This window comes from Ornithodoros turicata, chromosome 10, assembly GCF_037126465.1.
Source record: "Ornithodoros turicata isolate Travis chromosome 10, ASM3712646v1, whole genome shotgun sequence".
Lineage (NCBI taxonomy): Eukaryota > Metazoa > Arthropoda > Arachnida > Ixodida > Argasidae > Ornithodoros > Ornithodoros turicata.
The window spans coordinates 34,044,832-34,059,872 of NC_088210.1; the positions used below are offsets into that span (position 1 = coordinate 34,044,832).

General features: G+C 46.1%; 1 protein-coding gene across 1 annotated transcript; it reads right to left on the reverse strand.

Annotated features, from left to right (window-relative positions):
- Window positions 1-4,188: 4,188 nt before the first annotated feature.
- LOC135370639 (uncharacterized) lies at window positions 4,189-14,575 on the reverse strand. The gene is made up of 3 exons (XM_064604423.1): window positions 14,377-14,575; window positions 5,753-5,859; window positions 4,189-4,672 (listed from the first exon to the last, which is right to left on the reverse strand). The coding sequence occupies exons 1-3, from the start codon at window positions 14,479-14,481 to the stop codon at window positions 4,567-4,569; spliced, it is 318 nt and encodes a 105-aa protein (XP_064460493.1). The 5' UTR covers window positions 14,482-14,575; the 3' UTR covers window positions 4,189-4,566.
- Between the last annotated feature and the right edge of the window lie 466 nt (window positions 14,576-15,041).

Below are 15,041 nucleotides of genomic sequence, written 5' to 3' on the forward strand. Positions count from 1 at the left end.
CCGGTCTTGATCTTTTCTGTGCTGCTCGTGCATGCTTGTGTACTGCATTTGTGAAGTGCTGTTGCAAGGCAATCAAGTGATGGTTTTCGAAGAATAAAAGCAGTTCATTTTCTTTCTCACTTTGTTTTCTTTGTCTGTGTATTTGCGCATGTGCTTGCTTGCTTGCTTGCTTCTCGCGTCCCGTGCCGATGAACAAATTTCTGCTGGAACGAATGTCCATGGCGACACCTAGAGATTTTTTATTTTCTCTGAAACTGCGATGAATGTCTCGGTGGATGACACATAAAAAGCGGCGGGTTACGCCCGCGTCTGCGCGCCCAGTGCCGTCTATTCTGGCCACTAGGAGCGGCCTAATAAAGAGGCTCGACCTGTCAATCAAAGTTGGGCGCATTCCATTGGTTGCCGTTTTTCTATGGGAGCCGCCATGTTGCTTGAAACGGCGAAGCGGGGATTTCGTGACATAACCTCCGGGGGGGGGGGGGGGGGGGGCGAGGTGACGCAAAGAGCTCCCGCACCCAGTGACTGCTCTCCTGGCCAGTCAGTTCTGCTAGCAACCATTTCTGCAGTTCTGAGACTTCCCGACATGCCTCTCTCTACGCAGGTGGCGTTGATAAAAGGGGCAGCAAAATCCATCGCTTTGGTTTGTGACCAGAGATATATATCCGTTTCAATCCAAACAAATCCAGTTTCCCCAACGTGGTGTCACCCAGTAAATAAGGGTGAGGCATAACTACTGGAATGCCCGTAATAATAGGGTACTGTATTTCGACCTGTAATTGGCTAGACACCTCGAAAAGTGGGTGGAGCTTCAGGTATATGACGTTAAGGTTAACGCACGGCACCGTGCTGATATAGAATCGAACTATCGGTAGTATACTATCCATAGTCAGCTATCGGAAAACTATCGGGGAACAGATAGGAATAAAAAGAAAATGCCTCCGCTCTGCAAGTAGGTCGCGCTTCCGCGCAGCTCCTCATTTCCTCTCTTTCCCTCAGCCTCTGACGTCACCTAACGCGGCACATGATTGGTCGCCCCTTAGCACAACAAACTGGACCCGGAGAGCCCACGTGGGAAGGAAGCAACGAAGTAACCGCAACCACAACATCGAGCACGTTGGTTACCTCGCGCCGAACGGTGAGTGGAGGAATGCTGCCCACGTGATTTGTCCGCCCATTTCTCCCTCTCCTGCGCAGAAATTCAACTTGAACAGAGTATACAACTGAGAGCAGCTTTCCCATCCGACGCTGACCCTCAGCTTCTGGTGCAGCTCAAAGCTGAAACCAACCACGAGGTCACGTACGTTGCAGCTAAACGGAAAGAACTTGCGTCGTATGTGATTGTTTTCGTTGTGATGACTATGCCAGTGCGAAAACGAAGACGGGGACGAAGGCATCGATATAGTAGAACCAAATCTAGCTATCAATACTAAGCAAAAACAAACGAACAGTACTATCGATTTTCAACACTATCGATAGTTGAATAGTGATAGATTTTCAACACTATCAATATTCAACAATCGATAGTCAATTTATCGATAGGTTTGCATCACTAGTGCGCAGCCATTAGTGCACTGCTTGCTTGACGTCTTCGTCCAAACCTATCTTCCGTCCGCCAAGGCTTTCCTTGAGACCGCCAAATATAACAGAGGACGCGAGGTCATGCGAATATGGCGGATGTGGAAGACACTCGAATCGAAAACAACGGATGGTTGATGTATGCGACTGGACGTCGTCATATTGGAGCGGTACACCCTTTTTGTGAGCAGCCCACAAAGTTTTGTTCCGATTATGCGGGCTTTGGATATATCCCAGGAGACCACAGTATATGTTTCGTTGTTCACTCTAGGTGATAATTAGAGGTCTGCGCGATTGCGGGTGTACCCGCGGATACCCGCACTATTCTCGGATTTGCGGGTCGAAGCGTGACTTGACGGGCGTCGCGGGTGAAGTGCGAGTACCCGCTCTATGCCCGCGTGCTGCTTTTTCCCGAAATAAACGCCCAAGAGACCGGACTTCCAGTGCGTTTTATGATAATTTGATGACCGTTCTTTCAACAATTATGTATCATGCATTTGATTTACCAAATGTCGCTTAAACGTGCACAAACGCTTTCGTGTTTTTCTTCTTTGCGCTGCAGTACTCAGTTGTTGTGCAACTCAGCCGCACGCCCCTGTAATGCGGGTCTGCGGGCCACCAAAAACTCGTGCGGGTGCGTATTGGGAAACCGTGTCTGCGGGTGCGGGTCGCGAATTAGTTACTCGCGCAGACCTCAACTACTAATCCAAAAAGAAAAAGGGGCTTCGGCCGCTACAGGCGCGGGCTGCCAGGTCGTCGCGAATCCAACACATTTGCTTTGCCTCTTTGCTTTCATTCATGCACTTACTGCAGTGATATACAGGCAGCACCACGCTCTGCCTTCTTGAGACCAGGGTGTTAAAGGGGCAATAAATACAAGGTGCACATTCTTCTAACGCAGTGTGATACGTTGATTACGGTGAACGTTTTCCAAAAATTGTTGTCACGAAAAAGTAAATAGTGGCTCTAAATGGACCGAATATTCGCTGCACTCTTTCGCGCGCATGCCCCGCCCCGCCCTGCGATGCCCTGGCGCCATTTTGACGTCGCGCACCATCAACAATGCGGGACGCTTATATATTGACTTTGTTGTAATATCGGGAAAAGAGGTCAATTCTAAACGTACTCCCACTTGTCAACCCCAAGGTAGCCAGATGAAACGGTACCAAAAGCCCACAATGTTCCATTTCATGTGCGCACTGTGTTTTCAGTGCTGTAGTTCTCCGCGGGATCACCGCGATGCTCCCACAACCAGTTTGCCTTAGTGGGGCCCGTCATTGGCTAGGAGAGCAAACTCTCCCCGCTCCTCCAGCGCATGGAATGCGGTGTTGCTATACGTTGGAAAGTTGTGACGTGTTCTGGTTCCAGAGACGAAGGAGAGGCTCACGCGGATTATGCTGTTTGAATGGCATTGTTTTGTGGTAAAGACGCTCGTTCGAAGTAAATGCAAAGTAAATTTGTACTTTTATTTGGATATCGTGAGCCACGTTCTTTCATGGAGCATACTGATTGGAGAATGTTCTCCATGATGCAAACATGAATCGTGCTTGCACGTGCCATGCGGAAATTGCAACACACAACACACAGAATGAAAGATATACTACTTGTAGCAAGAATATGAAGTGTGAGATGTATGAGAAGTATGATATGAGAAGTATGAGGTCGGAATTTCAATTAAAGTTTTAAGCTTATTTTTTGAACCACCTTCATAACATTGCAGGAACATAAAATCTGTCATGGATAAGTTACTAAAAAATATAATTAAGTTACAGTTAAGTAAGCCTTTCGGTTACTCATCAGTTACTATTTCAATGTCAGTTACTTTTTTTGAAATGCAGCTAGTTACAGATACAGTCACTAACTTAGTTACTTTACAGTTACCTTCTAGTAAAAATAAATAAATGTAAGACTTTGTTTTAGCACTTGTACTGTCCTGGCATAGTTATAGCACGCAATAAACACAGGATTTTCCATGGGCCTTGACAGCACCTTGGGAGTTAGTTTGAGGCTATCCTGGCTGTGTACGATGATGATGATGATGATGATTTATTTTATTTTATTTTTTTGCGTAGAAACTGCATGCATGGGATATAAGGCTGTGTATGAGATGGCAAAATTCGTGACTTCCTGGTTGGGAAAGCCGTCGTGCTAAGCCTTACAGTCGCTAGGACTAAGCCTAACAGTCGCTAAGTCTAACAGTCCTAGACATGCATTTCATTCGGTAAAACGATCGCCCTCGATGAGATTATTCGATTTCTTGTTTTCGCGTGTGGTAGTATCATGCCGTCGGTATCCGGTCTGCTCTGCTCTAAAAGGTATTAGGCGAACTGGAACCTGATAACAGAATGCGAAAAAAAAAAAAAAAAGAAAGAAAGAAAGAACTTAATGCGCAGAGGCCCAGGATCGGACGCTCTGGTGCAGCGTAGGAAGACTGGGCCTAACTCACGCTAAAGATAGGAGAAAAAACGACCACATAACGACAACACTGGGCAACTGATCATGCTGCAAGTAACGTCTCCGTTCTTGAGGAGTCCCTATAACCCTATATCCTTCCTCACCCGCACCTTCTTCCACCACCAGGGTTAGATATATGACAAAGGAATGCACACCGTATAACGCATTCAATGCAGTGACATCGTATTTTATTTACACACTCGGGCCACTGCTGGTAGGTGTCATCTTGGTCAACGTAACACCGCGAAATAAAATCTAAATAATAATAATAATAATAATAATAATAATTAAGTTATACATGACTTCTTCCCCTGTTGCGATAATAAATAATACATGGATGATGTGCTTGAGAATCTCCAGAGAGAGGTTGTTGTTGTGTGTGGAATGTTTCACCATAAGTTAAGACTGGCGTGTGTGGTCGCTGCCAGGTGTCGCAGGCGTCGAGTGACGCTCTGGCTGCAGGAAGAAGAACCAGCAACACTCGGCGTTCCACCCCGGTTGTGCTTTGTTTCAGCCCTGAATCCGGGGCGAAATTCGTCATTTCGTCTCCGCCTCTGCCGGTCTTTTACAACTGTACACCCAGCAGGAGATGGAGACATCGTCCCGGTCGGCTATGCAGTCGGTGCCTTCCGGGCAGGTGCATCTGCAAAGGGAAGAGGTGAAGCGGACGTTCAAATCTTTGCAGACTATATCCTCAGGAATACGCTTATATATAGCCAGTTTTAACTTTTCTTGAACAGCATGCACAAGTTGGAACAGACGAAAATAATGGGCAGTTAGCGTTTATTCGAGTAAGATATAATTTGTATGAAGACTAGGAATGGCTTCTTTGCAAACGATTATCTAGAGCCCCATTCCATCCTCCAGCTTAATAACACACCCGTTCCGCGACTGCTTCGCCGTCTGCTGTGAAATTTGAGCCATCGCTGTTGGAGCTTAGCAGACGACACTTACAAACTGACTCTTTGAGAGTTAATTATCGCAGTGCTTGGAGCATAAGCGAAATGTAGTATCGCGCGTAATTATCGTTTACTGCATGGTTCAAAAGTTATCACTCTTATTATATTACTGACTCGCCTTCCATGCTATAAAAGCGCATCCATTCTGAGGCTAATACACCGTCTGCTGTAAAATACGTTTTAGCAGACGACACCTGCAAATAGACTAACATCATCAACTGAGCTAATTTCCGCTGCGCACGACGATGCATTTACGGGAGCTCAATAAGCTACAGAAAAATCGTGTAAATTAAACTCTGCGTAACAAAATAAGTATATGCAAAAAAGTATGCAAACTTGGGCTTCCGTGCATTAGAACAGACTATATACCGGTCTCAACATGGCGGTCTCCGGAAAGTTATGTGCAGGTACCGCTAGGGGCTCTGCCAGTGTAGGAACCGAAACCAAGTCCCACATGGATGCTGATTTCTGTCATGTACCGGTAGCGCCCCTGGCGGTACCTGCACACAACTCTCCGGAGACTGCCATCTTGTCGGTTCAGACTATTCTGATGCACAGGAGCAAAAAGTTTGCCTCGCGATATTTATTTTGTTGCGCGAAGTGCCTACTTTTCTGCACAAACCCTGTACATTGTGTGATGACGCAGCTGTTTTTTTTGTGTGTGTGTGTTGTACGTGTTTGCTGCAGCAATAAAATAAAAATGATGGGCAGCACAATATTTATGTTGCGTACATGTTATTGAAAACACATTGGAGTGTACTTACGGGCTTGGAAAATACTCGACAAACTGTCTGTCGAAAGGCTGGTAGAGATGCCAGCCACATGCTGCGTTTGCTCCACAAATGGTCTGGGACGCGCGGTTTGTACTCCTCTGCAAGTATATACACAGAGGTCATGAGCATCTTTACCAATGTTTTAACACAAATACTAACACGTTATAGCTGTACGCATGCACCGTATTTGCACCTCAAAAAAGTGAACCGAGCGAGTGAACATGAACCGAACAGCTTGATAGTCATGTTCAGTACGATAAGTACAAATCAGGTGCAAAGACAAAGGTTTTGCAAAGCTTTGTCAGGACAATTCTGCAACATATACAGAACGACCCGTGCCAACACACAGGTCTATAAAGCACAGCCTGTGAACTCGAGTCTTGTCATCTCATTCGTCAGCGCCCCACCCTCACCTCTCACCATCATACACCTTACCCTAATCCTTTTTGTCTAAATCTTATTTGTCTTTAATCTATCTCTTTCACAACAACAACAACTTATTGTGAGATGATGAATGGCCAGGGGAGATGCTCCACCCAATTGGATCATTCTTTCACCTTTTGTTAGTTTATCCTTTATTTCCGAATTCTTTTCCATTATTTTTATTTTTTTTGTTGTGCGGAATAGCAAGCCGACATACCGTTTGGCTGACCTTTCTCATTTTTTTCTTTGTTCTATTAAATATACCCCCACAACACTATTTTTAGCGCTCGCTACACACGCGTCAAGATTAATACCAGCATGTTCGTGGAATCACAGCCTTGATGAAAATGAAATCAAGAACACTATATATATTCGACACCATGAATATCAAATATCACGTAAACTATATCTTCTTGGGATTTGCTCCTGCATTTCGGCGAATGCTGTTTGATAACTTGAACCCGATCACGTGACTAGGTTTTTTGGCCCGTGACCCCCTAAACCGTATCTTTTTGGCCTCTTCTGGGAAAAAACGGACGTGTCATTGAACACTAGGCACGAGTTCAAAGTTATCAGCTTGCAGACGGCACGCTTGTAGAGGGCGCTCCGGTCAAGGAGGGTGCCTCCTTGACCGTAGCGCCCTCTACGTATCGTCTGCCCCCCACTTGACCAGTTCCACCCCCCACATTCCCCGAATTTTGCACTCATGTCGCGCTGTTAGCCGACGGTATAGATTACCCAGGATATATCTGAAAGGCAAACGGAAACCCACCCACCCCTGTCGACCAATCAGACGCGTTTCTGCACGTTTCATTCACGTGTACGATGATCACGTGGTCGATGGTGGGTGGTAGTTGCGAAGTGTGAACACGTACGCGCGAGATAAGGGAAGTTATTTGAAGGTCCACATGGGTTGAAGTACGTGACGACGCGTGTGCTCTTGTTGGAGGCATGCGCAACAGATCCTGTCGACTGGCGCGCCACTAGCGGCGAACGAAATTTTCGGACTGTCCAAGAGCTTGGTGTCCTCCAGGTACTGGAGGAGGCCGTCACGTAATCTTCTCCTCGTTGAGTGGGAACCTGAAGGGTGGGTGATGTCCAAGCTACTGGGGGGCGTCTTGCCCGGGATCTACATGGCCTGGGTCAGGGCTTTTCGTTCTCTTCTTTTTTCTTCCTTTTTTTTTTTTTTTTGAACGCAGAGCAGTGGAGGAGGAGATAGTCCATGTCCGCGAGGTCTTTGCAGTTTGTGCAGAGAGGGCGCTTGCCGTTTTCGCGGCTCTCAAGATATCGACGCTGACGACGCTGTCAGCGTGCTGCAGACTGCGTGGGTGGTCGAAATAAAACAAGAGCGTGACGCAATCTCCATTGACCACCTGATTGGACAAGGATGCGCGCGGCATGCCGCTCAAAAATCGTGCATTGCGCGGTCGAATAAAAGCGGGGGCGGCTTCTCCAGCACCGCGGCAAAAACTTTCCGCTCCGCGCGCTTTTGCAGCTGGTGGGTATACGCGGCATTATGGATAAGCCGCGCCATAATTGGTTTCATCGCTTTTATAGAACACCCCCTTCAATTTTGTCCCGACTACTACGTCGCCGATGATGGTAAGAGGCAGAGAAATCGACGCTTTCACTTTACAAGTGGGAAAGGCGAAACGAAGCGCCGTAAATCATTTAGGAGCCGATGATATTTCCAACGGAGACTGTTCTTCTGTACTGGACACAGTCTCCAGACTTGATGGTCTCTGTGATACAGCATCATCTCGTTGATCATGGTCACGAGGTCACGCTGAAGATTGCATGGAACCTAGTGGCTTCGAATCCTAACCACCTGCTCTGCTGCCTCGGGTTTTCCAGACGGCACAGTTCCCCTGAAGTCGGCCCAGGTGTTGTAGTAACCTCTCCTTCCTTTTGTCCTCTCTCCATCTGTGCACCGCTCATTGCCAAATTGCCCTGAAGTCGGTATATGTCGGTACAGTTTCCTTAGAAGTCGGCCCAGGACGCACATTCCTCAGAATGTTAGTCGTGACGTCGCTCAGCTCTGCGAGGCCGAGAACGGCGAGCTCTTTCATCAGTGCCACCACCACCACCACCTGTTGCCCTCTCTCCATCTATCTCCATCTCTCTCCACACTTGCGTCAGACACAGAATTGACCCATACGACACTTCGAGCCACGTACGTATACGTGAGTACAGTGCTGATGAACATGCGCTTTTTTTCTTGTTTCCCGTCACCATGACGACGAACCACCTTGGTACTATAGTCTTGGCATTGGTACAAGGCTACATAATACGCTCTGCTCTCATTTTATCGGACGCTAACGAGCCCCTCTCTCTAATGGCCTGGGTGAATGGCCTGGCGTAAGGGCTTCCCCAGCTCCTGTCACACGTGATCGGTGACGTCATGGAAAGCCGAGCAACATGTGGCACGCGTGAGTCGGTCCAGGCCCGTTTCCGGCTTAACTCCGGGAGGGGGGAAAGGGTTGACATCAGATAAATTTCTATACCGCGACGCAGGTGTGCTTTTTTTTGGCGAGTTCGTTGGGTTTCAAGGGGGACTGGTGGTTTTGCTTCAACTCCGTGACCCCACTCTGTCTAGGATTTGTTTTTTTCTGGACTCGTTAGTATGCGAGACGCGCTGAAGATGCATGCAGATCACGATTTAGTGGTGATTGTGCCGTTGTTTGTGCCGGGTACAGACATGAAAGGCAATTTTATAGCAGATGTAAAACGATGATATCGTGGCGAGTGATCGAAGAACCTTGAACGTGATCGATTTTTCAACGTCGCGTCGGAAACTTGATTCGAAAGATTAAGCGAGAAAGCGTCACAACAAGGTCATTGCAGGACATGTTTGGGTCTTTTTGGGTTGAATGCAGATACGAATGTGATATGCATAGTGGATATGTGAGTGCATTGATGATTGCAAGTTGGGTTTGATCAGAGTGTACTCACGGCGTTAGACGATAGAATTCGCGGACACGTCGAACGAGAATTTTTTATTTCTTGTCGCAGCAGCTCTGTTTGTACCAGATCGTGACCCTATCCTGGTCTAGACACTCGCGCATGTCTAGACGGGGTCACAACCTGGTATAAATAGAATAAATAAAGTTGTAGTTTGACGTGTTCGTGTGGAGATATGTTTGTGTTTCTTCTTTGTAATTGGAGGTGAAATCGTCGGATGTTGGTGTAAGGAAAAATACGATGGGCTCGAGACTAACATCTCCATTTTTTTTTCTTTTACAAATCAATCAATCAATCAAAAATAAGATAGAAAACGTGCTCACACAGAGAGCCAGTTCAACCTGGTTTCGTGTTGTTTATGTGCTGCAATGTTTCCGTCTGAAAAGATGCCTGATACCGAGAACTTTCGAGGAACGTCGATTTCATTTTCGTACACCGTTTGAGAACAATTAGTAAAAGGGAAGCAACATTGCAGAATGCAAGGTTTCAGTTAAATTTAATAGCAGTTTGGGAAATCAACATTTCGCTACAATCTTCATGCGCTTCGCTTTCGAGCACACCGTGTCTTACACTACATATGTCTTGACATGCTGCTGTTATCAAGCGCTACAATCAGGAAAAAATATAGACTACCTTTCAGCAGGACGGCTAGCACGTTGATAGCGGCTAAGATATTTTTAAAACTTTTGTCGCGTTATTATCCCGCATTAACCTGCTTCTGATTTTGCTGTTCCTAAACAGCTCAGTTGCAAGATTACGAGACGGAGTACAAGATAAATATGTAAACCACGACATGAAGACCACCGCAAGTGTCGCACCAACAGATACCGCTTACTATGTCTGGCATTACACACAGGCTCGGGTCGGTTTTGTCTTCTTTACTACGGACAGGTAAAGTCGTTACCGTGAAATTACACCTTCAGGTGATGAGCGACGGCATGCACGCAAGAAGTCTCTTGTACGTTATGTTGATCGGGGGCCCCGAGTACCTCTTTTGTAATTATTACGGACCTCTTCTGTACAGTCATCTCAAAGCAGAGCCTGTGTAGCAGGTTTCTCATAAGATCCACTTCGCTTTTCGCAATTTTGACGTTTTTATTACCTAAACGTTAATTAGCGTATCTTCGTTAACTGCATAAAGTTTCACCGTCAATCTGGAAGGACAGTGCGGTGCAAAGCGTTTCGATGAAACGGCGTGCGGTGAAATGCGGGGGGGGGGGGGGGAGCACCCCTGAGTAAGCAGTGCATGTTTACGACAGTTTGCTTTGCCGGGAGCAACTGTTTTTGGTGTTTCTCTTCTGTGTTTGCGCGTCGACTTTGCATCCCGAAATTGCGCTCTGTGTTTTGAGCCTGCGTGGACACTTTTGCGCGAGGCATGGGTCACTTTTTCGCTTGCTAGACGAAGCAAGTGATGAAGCTCAGAAACACATACGAGGATTGTTGATTGCGGTCTCCTCTCTGTCCTTTAATCCTGATGTGCGGCCGTGCTACCGTCACATCTCATGCAGTCCCGTCTGCATATTGGGGTAATGGGCCACAACCCAGGTGGAGAATTTCCCCATTCATCATCATCATTGATTGTTGTTGTTGTTGTTGATTGCGATGCGCATAAGGTACCTCGATGTGATAGCAGACACACAGTATTGAAAAAGTGCCACTTTGCTCATATTGAACAAACGAATAAAACGACATTTATGCGTTCAGCACGTCCTTGCCAAAGCCATCGAACCAATGAATAGAAAGTTTTAGTACATCGTTCGCTATATCGCCCTTGCGTACGTAAGGAATAGCGTTGATGATCTGCGCAGTGCGCGGAACTACCAACGCTATCTGTTACGTACGATATCGTGTCTGCGTACGATGGACTAAATCTCTCTGATTTCTCGCGAACCTTTCAGAAACCACGTTCCTTGCGTCCTCGGCAGGGTATGAACCCGCAACCTTGGGCTAGTGTGGTCGCGCTTTCGAGCATGGTTTGATAACCCTTATCTGATAACGCTTAAAAAAAAAAAGACTCTTCATTCTTCCACAACATACCCCTTATAGTCTCGGACAATCCAAATCTTCCGTTCAAGCGATTCGGAAAGCACGAGATAACCACTCGTAGATAACCACGTCATATAGAGAGATAGCAATGTTTTTTCTTTAAAAAAAAATCTATTGACCTCCTGATCTCTTCTCCAAGAGCTCTTTGTTGGTTAAAATGCACAAGGTTATCGCTGAGCATGTGATCTCAGCGCTTGCTTGCGAGGCAACCACTCGAGGCCCACTTGGTTGCTTGCCTATATAGACATTATAGGCTGCCTCGCTGGGTGTCGAGAACCGCTTCGGAACCGGTATATCTTTTAGTTCACGTGCGCGCCTATGATTTCATTGACTGATTAGCCGTCCATCAAACATGGCCGCGTCGTGACAACTTCACAGTGGGAACACGTGCGGGCATGTTCGGCGAAAAGCTGCAGGAAAACTTTGCTCGCGTTGTTTGTTTATCTCCGCGTTCCTTTTAAGGATTGTGAAAGGTCCTCCTCGTTATCTCAGGCTATCTGTGCCCCTTTGGCGCTTTGTGAACCGCCAGTAGTCGGATGTAGTATTTCCCTTTCAGATAATTTAAGGCCCGCTTTCAAAAACGTCGATCACCATTTGAACCGAGATCAACGGTCCCTTAACTTGAATTTAACGCTTAACACCGTTTCATTAAAGGCTGAAACATTCATCATTCAACATTTCATTCAACGCGAAACATTCAACATTTCGCTGAAACATTCATCACGCCATCAACTAACGTTTGTAAAAAAAAAAAAGAATTGAGTGTCAACTTCAATTTTTAGCAACCCTTGATCTCGGTTCAAAGTCAACTAGCGTTGGAATCACACACGTAACATGAAAAACGGTTAGGAGCAACTAATATTTATTCGAACAAGAACTTTCGTGCAAGAGACTGCACTTCTTCAGGTGTGCACTTCAACTAGCGTTGGTGAAACAGGGCCTCAGTGTACTTTATTTTTGCAGGTTTGTTTAAAGCTGTCTGCTGCTGACTGAAATTGCAAAAGGGTCACACTTTGGAAAAGCTGGGTGAGTTTTGCATGTTGGTGGAGCATGACAGTGCTTGTTTTAGGTAACAATCAATTCACCGGATTGCATCGGTCATTTCTCGGCAGTATGTATCGATATATTATCGAATGCAAGCTGCCACATGATATCATGGTCCAGGTGCCGCTGAATTTGTAATGAGTAAGGCTGGGATATTAAAAAAAGAAAAAAAAGTGTTTGCTGGAGCAGTAGCCTAGGTTATACTACCAAATGGCAAGACTCATAATTACTAGGTAAGAGGTTCAATTTCTCATCTTTTTTTTTCGTTACAAACAAACAAAGTGAATTGTCTTTTTCCCCGTCCACACACATTTTTTTACGAGTATATACTCTTTTTTTTATTTTATTGAACTGCATAAATGGAATGCATTTGATTGGACGCATAACTGATTGGGCTAGTGGAGTGCGGCGTAGCGGAGTGGTGCATGAACCCGATTTTCGACGATTTTTATCAGCAAAATATGCCGAAGTCAGACGAGCTCGCTGACAAGTCCGGGTATATGTGTGCGTGCGCTTCGCGGCCTGCGTTTAGAAAACGTGATTCGAGACAACAACAACAAATAGATGGCAACTATGACCTGATGTGATTCGAGACAAGTGTTCGATTGCGCTTCGCATTTTCGAGGTTGTCGCTGTCAATGAAACCGAAACTATAGAAAGGGGTGGGCCAGCTGATATTCTTTGAAGCCGACTTCACTCATATGCGCGTTGATCAATGGCGTCGAAAATGTAACCGGAATAATTTAAGCGCATAACTGTCACAGTTTTGTGATGGACAAATGAAATTTAGCAAAGCTTGAGAAAATGAGTCCCCAGCGTGGGGCTCGCGAGTTTTTTAAAAGGAACGAGGAAACCAATTAATTTGTGATAAGTCAATTCTTCAAATGCCCCCAGAGAATCCCAGCTAATAAGCTAATATAATTAATAAAACTAGGATCATTACTAGAGTAGAACACTCAAAGCAGTGACACATAAAGCTTTCTAAGTTTAATACGTACTTAGTATGTACAAGCCTTCGCGTGGTGGACCACGCTTCATCAGATACAGACGTACATTAGGCCTTGGCTGTTAGTGGGTACTCGTAAAATAAATAAATAAATAAAGTACCTGTATCTGTACTTGATGAAGCGCGCTTGCTTACACATACACCCGAAAGCTAGTACATATTAAGTACACATTAAATATTAAAAGGCTTCACTGTCATTATTTTGACTGTTCTACAGCCATCTTGGACTTGACTCAGCCTACCTATACCAGCTCTGCTGTCATTACAAGAGCGCAGACTATAAGACTTGCAAACCATAATCCCGTGCCGTCTTTTTCGAATCGTACTTGTTAATCTCCGCATAATCGTCAATAATATGCCAATTCAAAAGTCAGAAACACAGATCAACGACAGAGCTTTTGCGCGCACTTTGAAGAAGAACTGCTTTTGAAGACTCGGTGTAATCCGAGCTTCACTGCCCGACACCGGATTCCTGCGGTGAAACGTGATGTGCCATTGAACCAGTAAGTGGGATAGGCTATCTTTTGCCCTTGTGCCACTTCTCTCGCGTCCAGGGGATGTTCGGTTAAAGCGGACACTTCAACGAGCTTCTCAAAGCAGAAGTAGTTAAAAAAAAAAAAAGAAGTTGGCTGGGAAGCAGCTTATGAAAATTTTTAAGAACAATTTCTCTGTCTCTTATGGATTACCCGTGCAGGAGGCAGTTAAACTCTGCCACTGAGTGTTGTGAATAGTCTGTCCACAACACCATTCGAGCACGAACATAATTTAAAGAAAAGTAAAAACATCGAGCAAAAAGTTTCAAAACAATATCTAGAAGGAGTGGATGGTGTAAGAAATGTTCACCACATCGGACTCTATAATATAAACCGGATTCACCCCCCCCCCCCCCCTCCTTTTTCTCGCTACACATCACAACGCTCCGATGTCACAATTCCGTATCGTATGCTCGTTGCATGCCTCTCTTGGCGCACAAAAACGGGAACCAAAAAAAAAAAAAAAAAGAAAACGGCTACAAATGACGCCACCACTAAATGGTACACATTCCAGCGTGCGAAACAGGCACGTGTGGAATTTACGTGCGAGCCGACGTCGACCTCATCACGGAGTAACTGCGTAAAAAAAGCGGGTCACTCACCCTAACAGCATAGGCTTCCGTCCTGACTACGCACACAGCTACCAATGTGAGCAGTACCAGCCCGCAGAAGGCACACCGGCTTCGTACTTGTGTTGTTATGTTCATGGCAGAGGACTGACACACTGGCTCGCGGATCAACTGTTTGTTGGCAGTACCAACTTTAGCCGACGAGGGATGATAATACGCATCATGTGCCGACCGCGGCCGTTCTTATATGGACGCCCCTCCTGTTGTCATAGTGACGTACCCCGGCGATCGTGTGGCAACGATTGGTGTACGGACGTCACGTGCCCGTGACGTTTCGGTGACGTACGAGTCACGCGGACGAGGCGTAGAGACGGACGCGCCGGCACGGACGTATCGTGTGCGTGCAGTTTATTTCGTAGGATTTATCGTGCGGAAGTTTGCGCAGAGGGTGGCCTGAATTTGGATGAAATTTATTAGGGTCGCGGGACTGGCGCGATTTTAGTGGATGAGTAAGAAGGTGCGGCATTAGGCTTCTCCTCAAGTGCATTGGGGTTGGTGCAGTGCGACCCCGGCCGACTCTGCTGACGTTTATGAGAGCATGATTTGTGGAATTGAACGTCCGCGAACGGTCAGAGCCGGTTTTTGTGTTAGCTGTGCTAGGTATTTCTTGGTCAATGCACTGCAATGGTTTATTGGCT

What these genes read in the sequence shown, in the direction of transcription:
- LOC135370639 (XM_064604423.1), bottom strand. Translation starts at nt 14,481, where the DNA reads ATGAACATAACAACACAAGTACGAAGCCGGTGTGCCTTCTGCGGGCTG. An exon ending in CGGAAGCCTATGCTGTTAGG is followed by an intron (nt 5,860 to 14,376) that starts GTGAGTGACCCG and finishes ATATACTTGCAG; the next exon opens with AGGAGTACAAACCGCGCGTC. An exon ending in GTCGAGTATTTTCCAAGCCC is followed by an intron (nt 4,673 to 5,752) that starts GTAAGTACACTC and finishes TTCCCTTTGCAG; the next exon opens with ATGCACCTGCCCGGAAGGCA.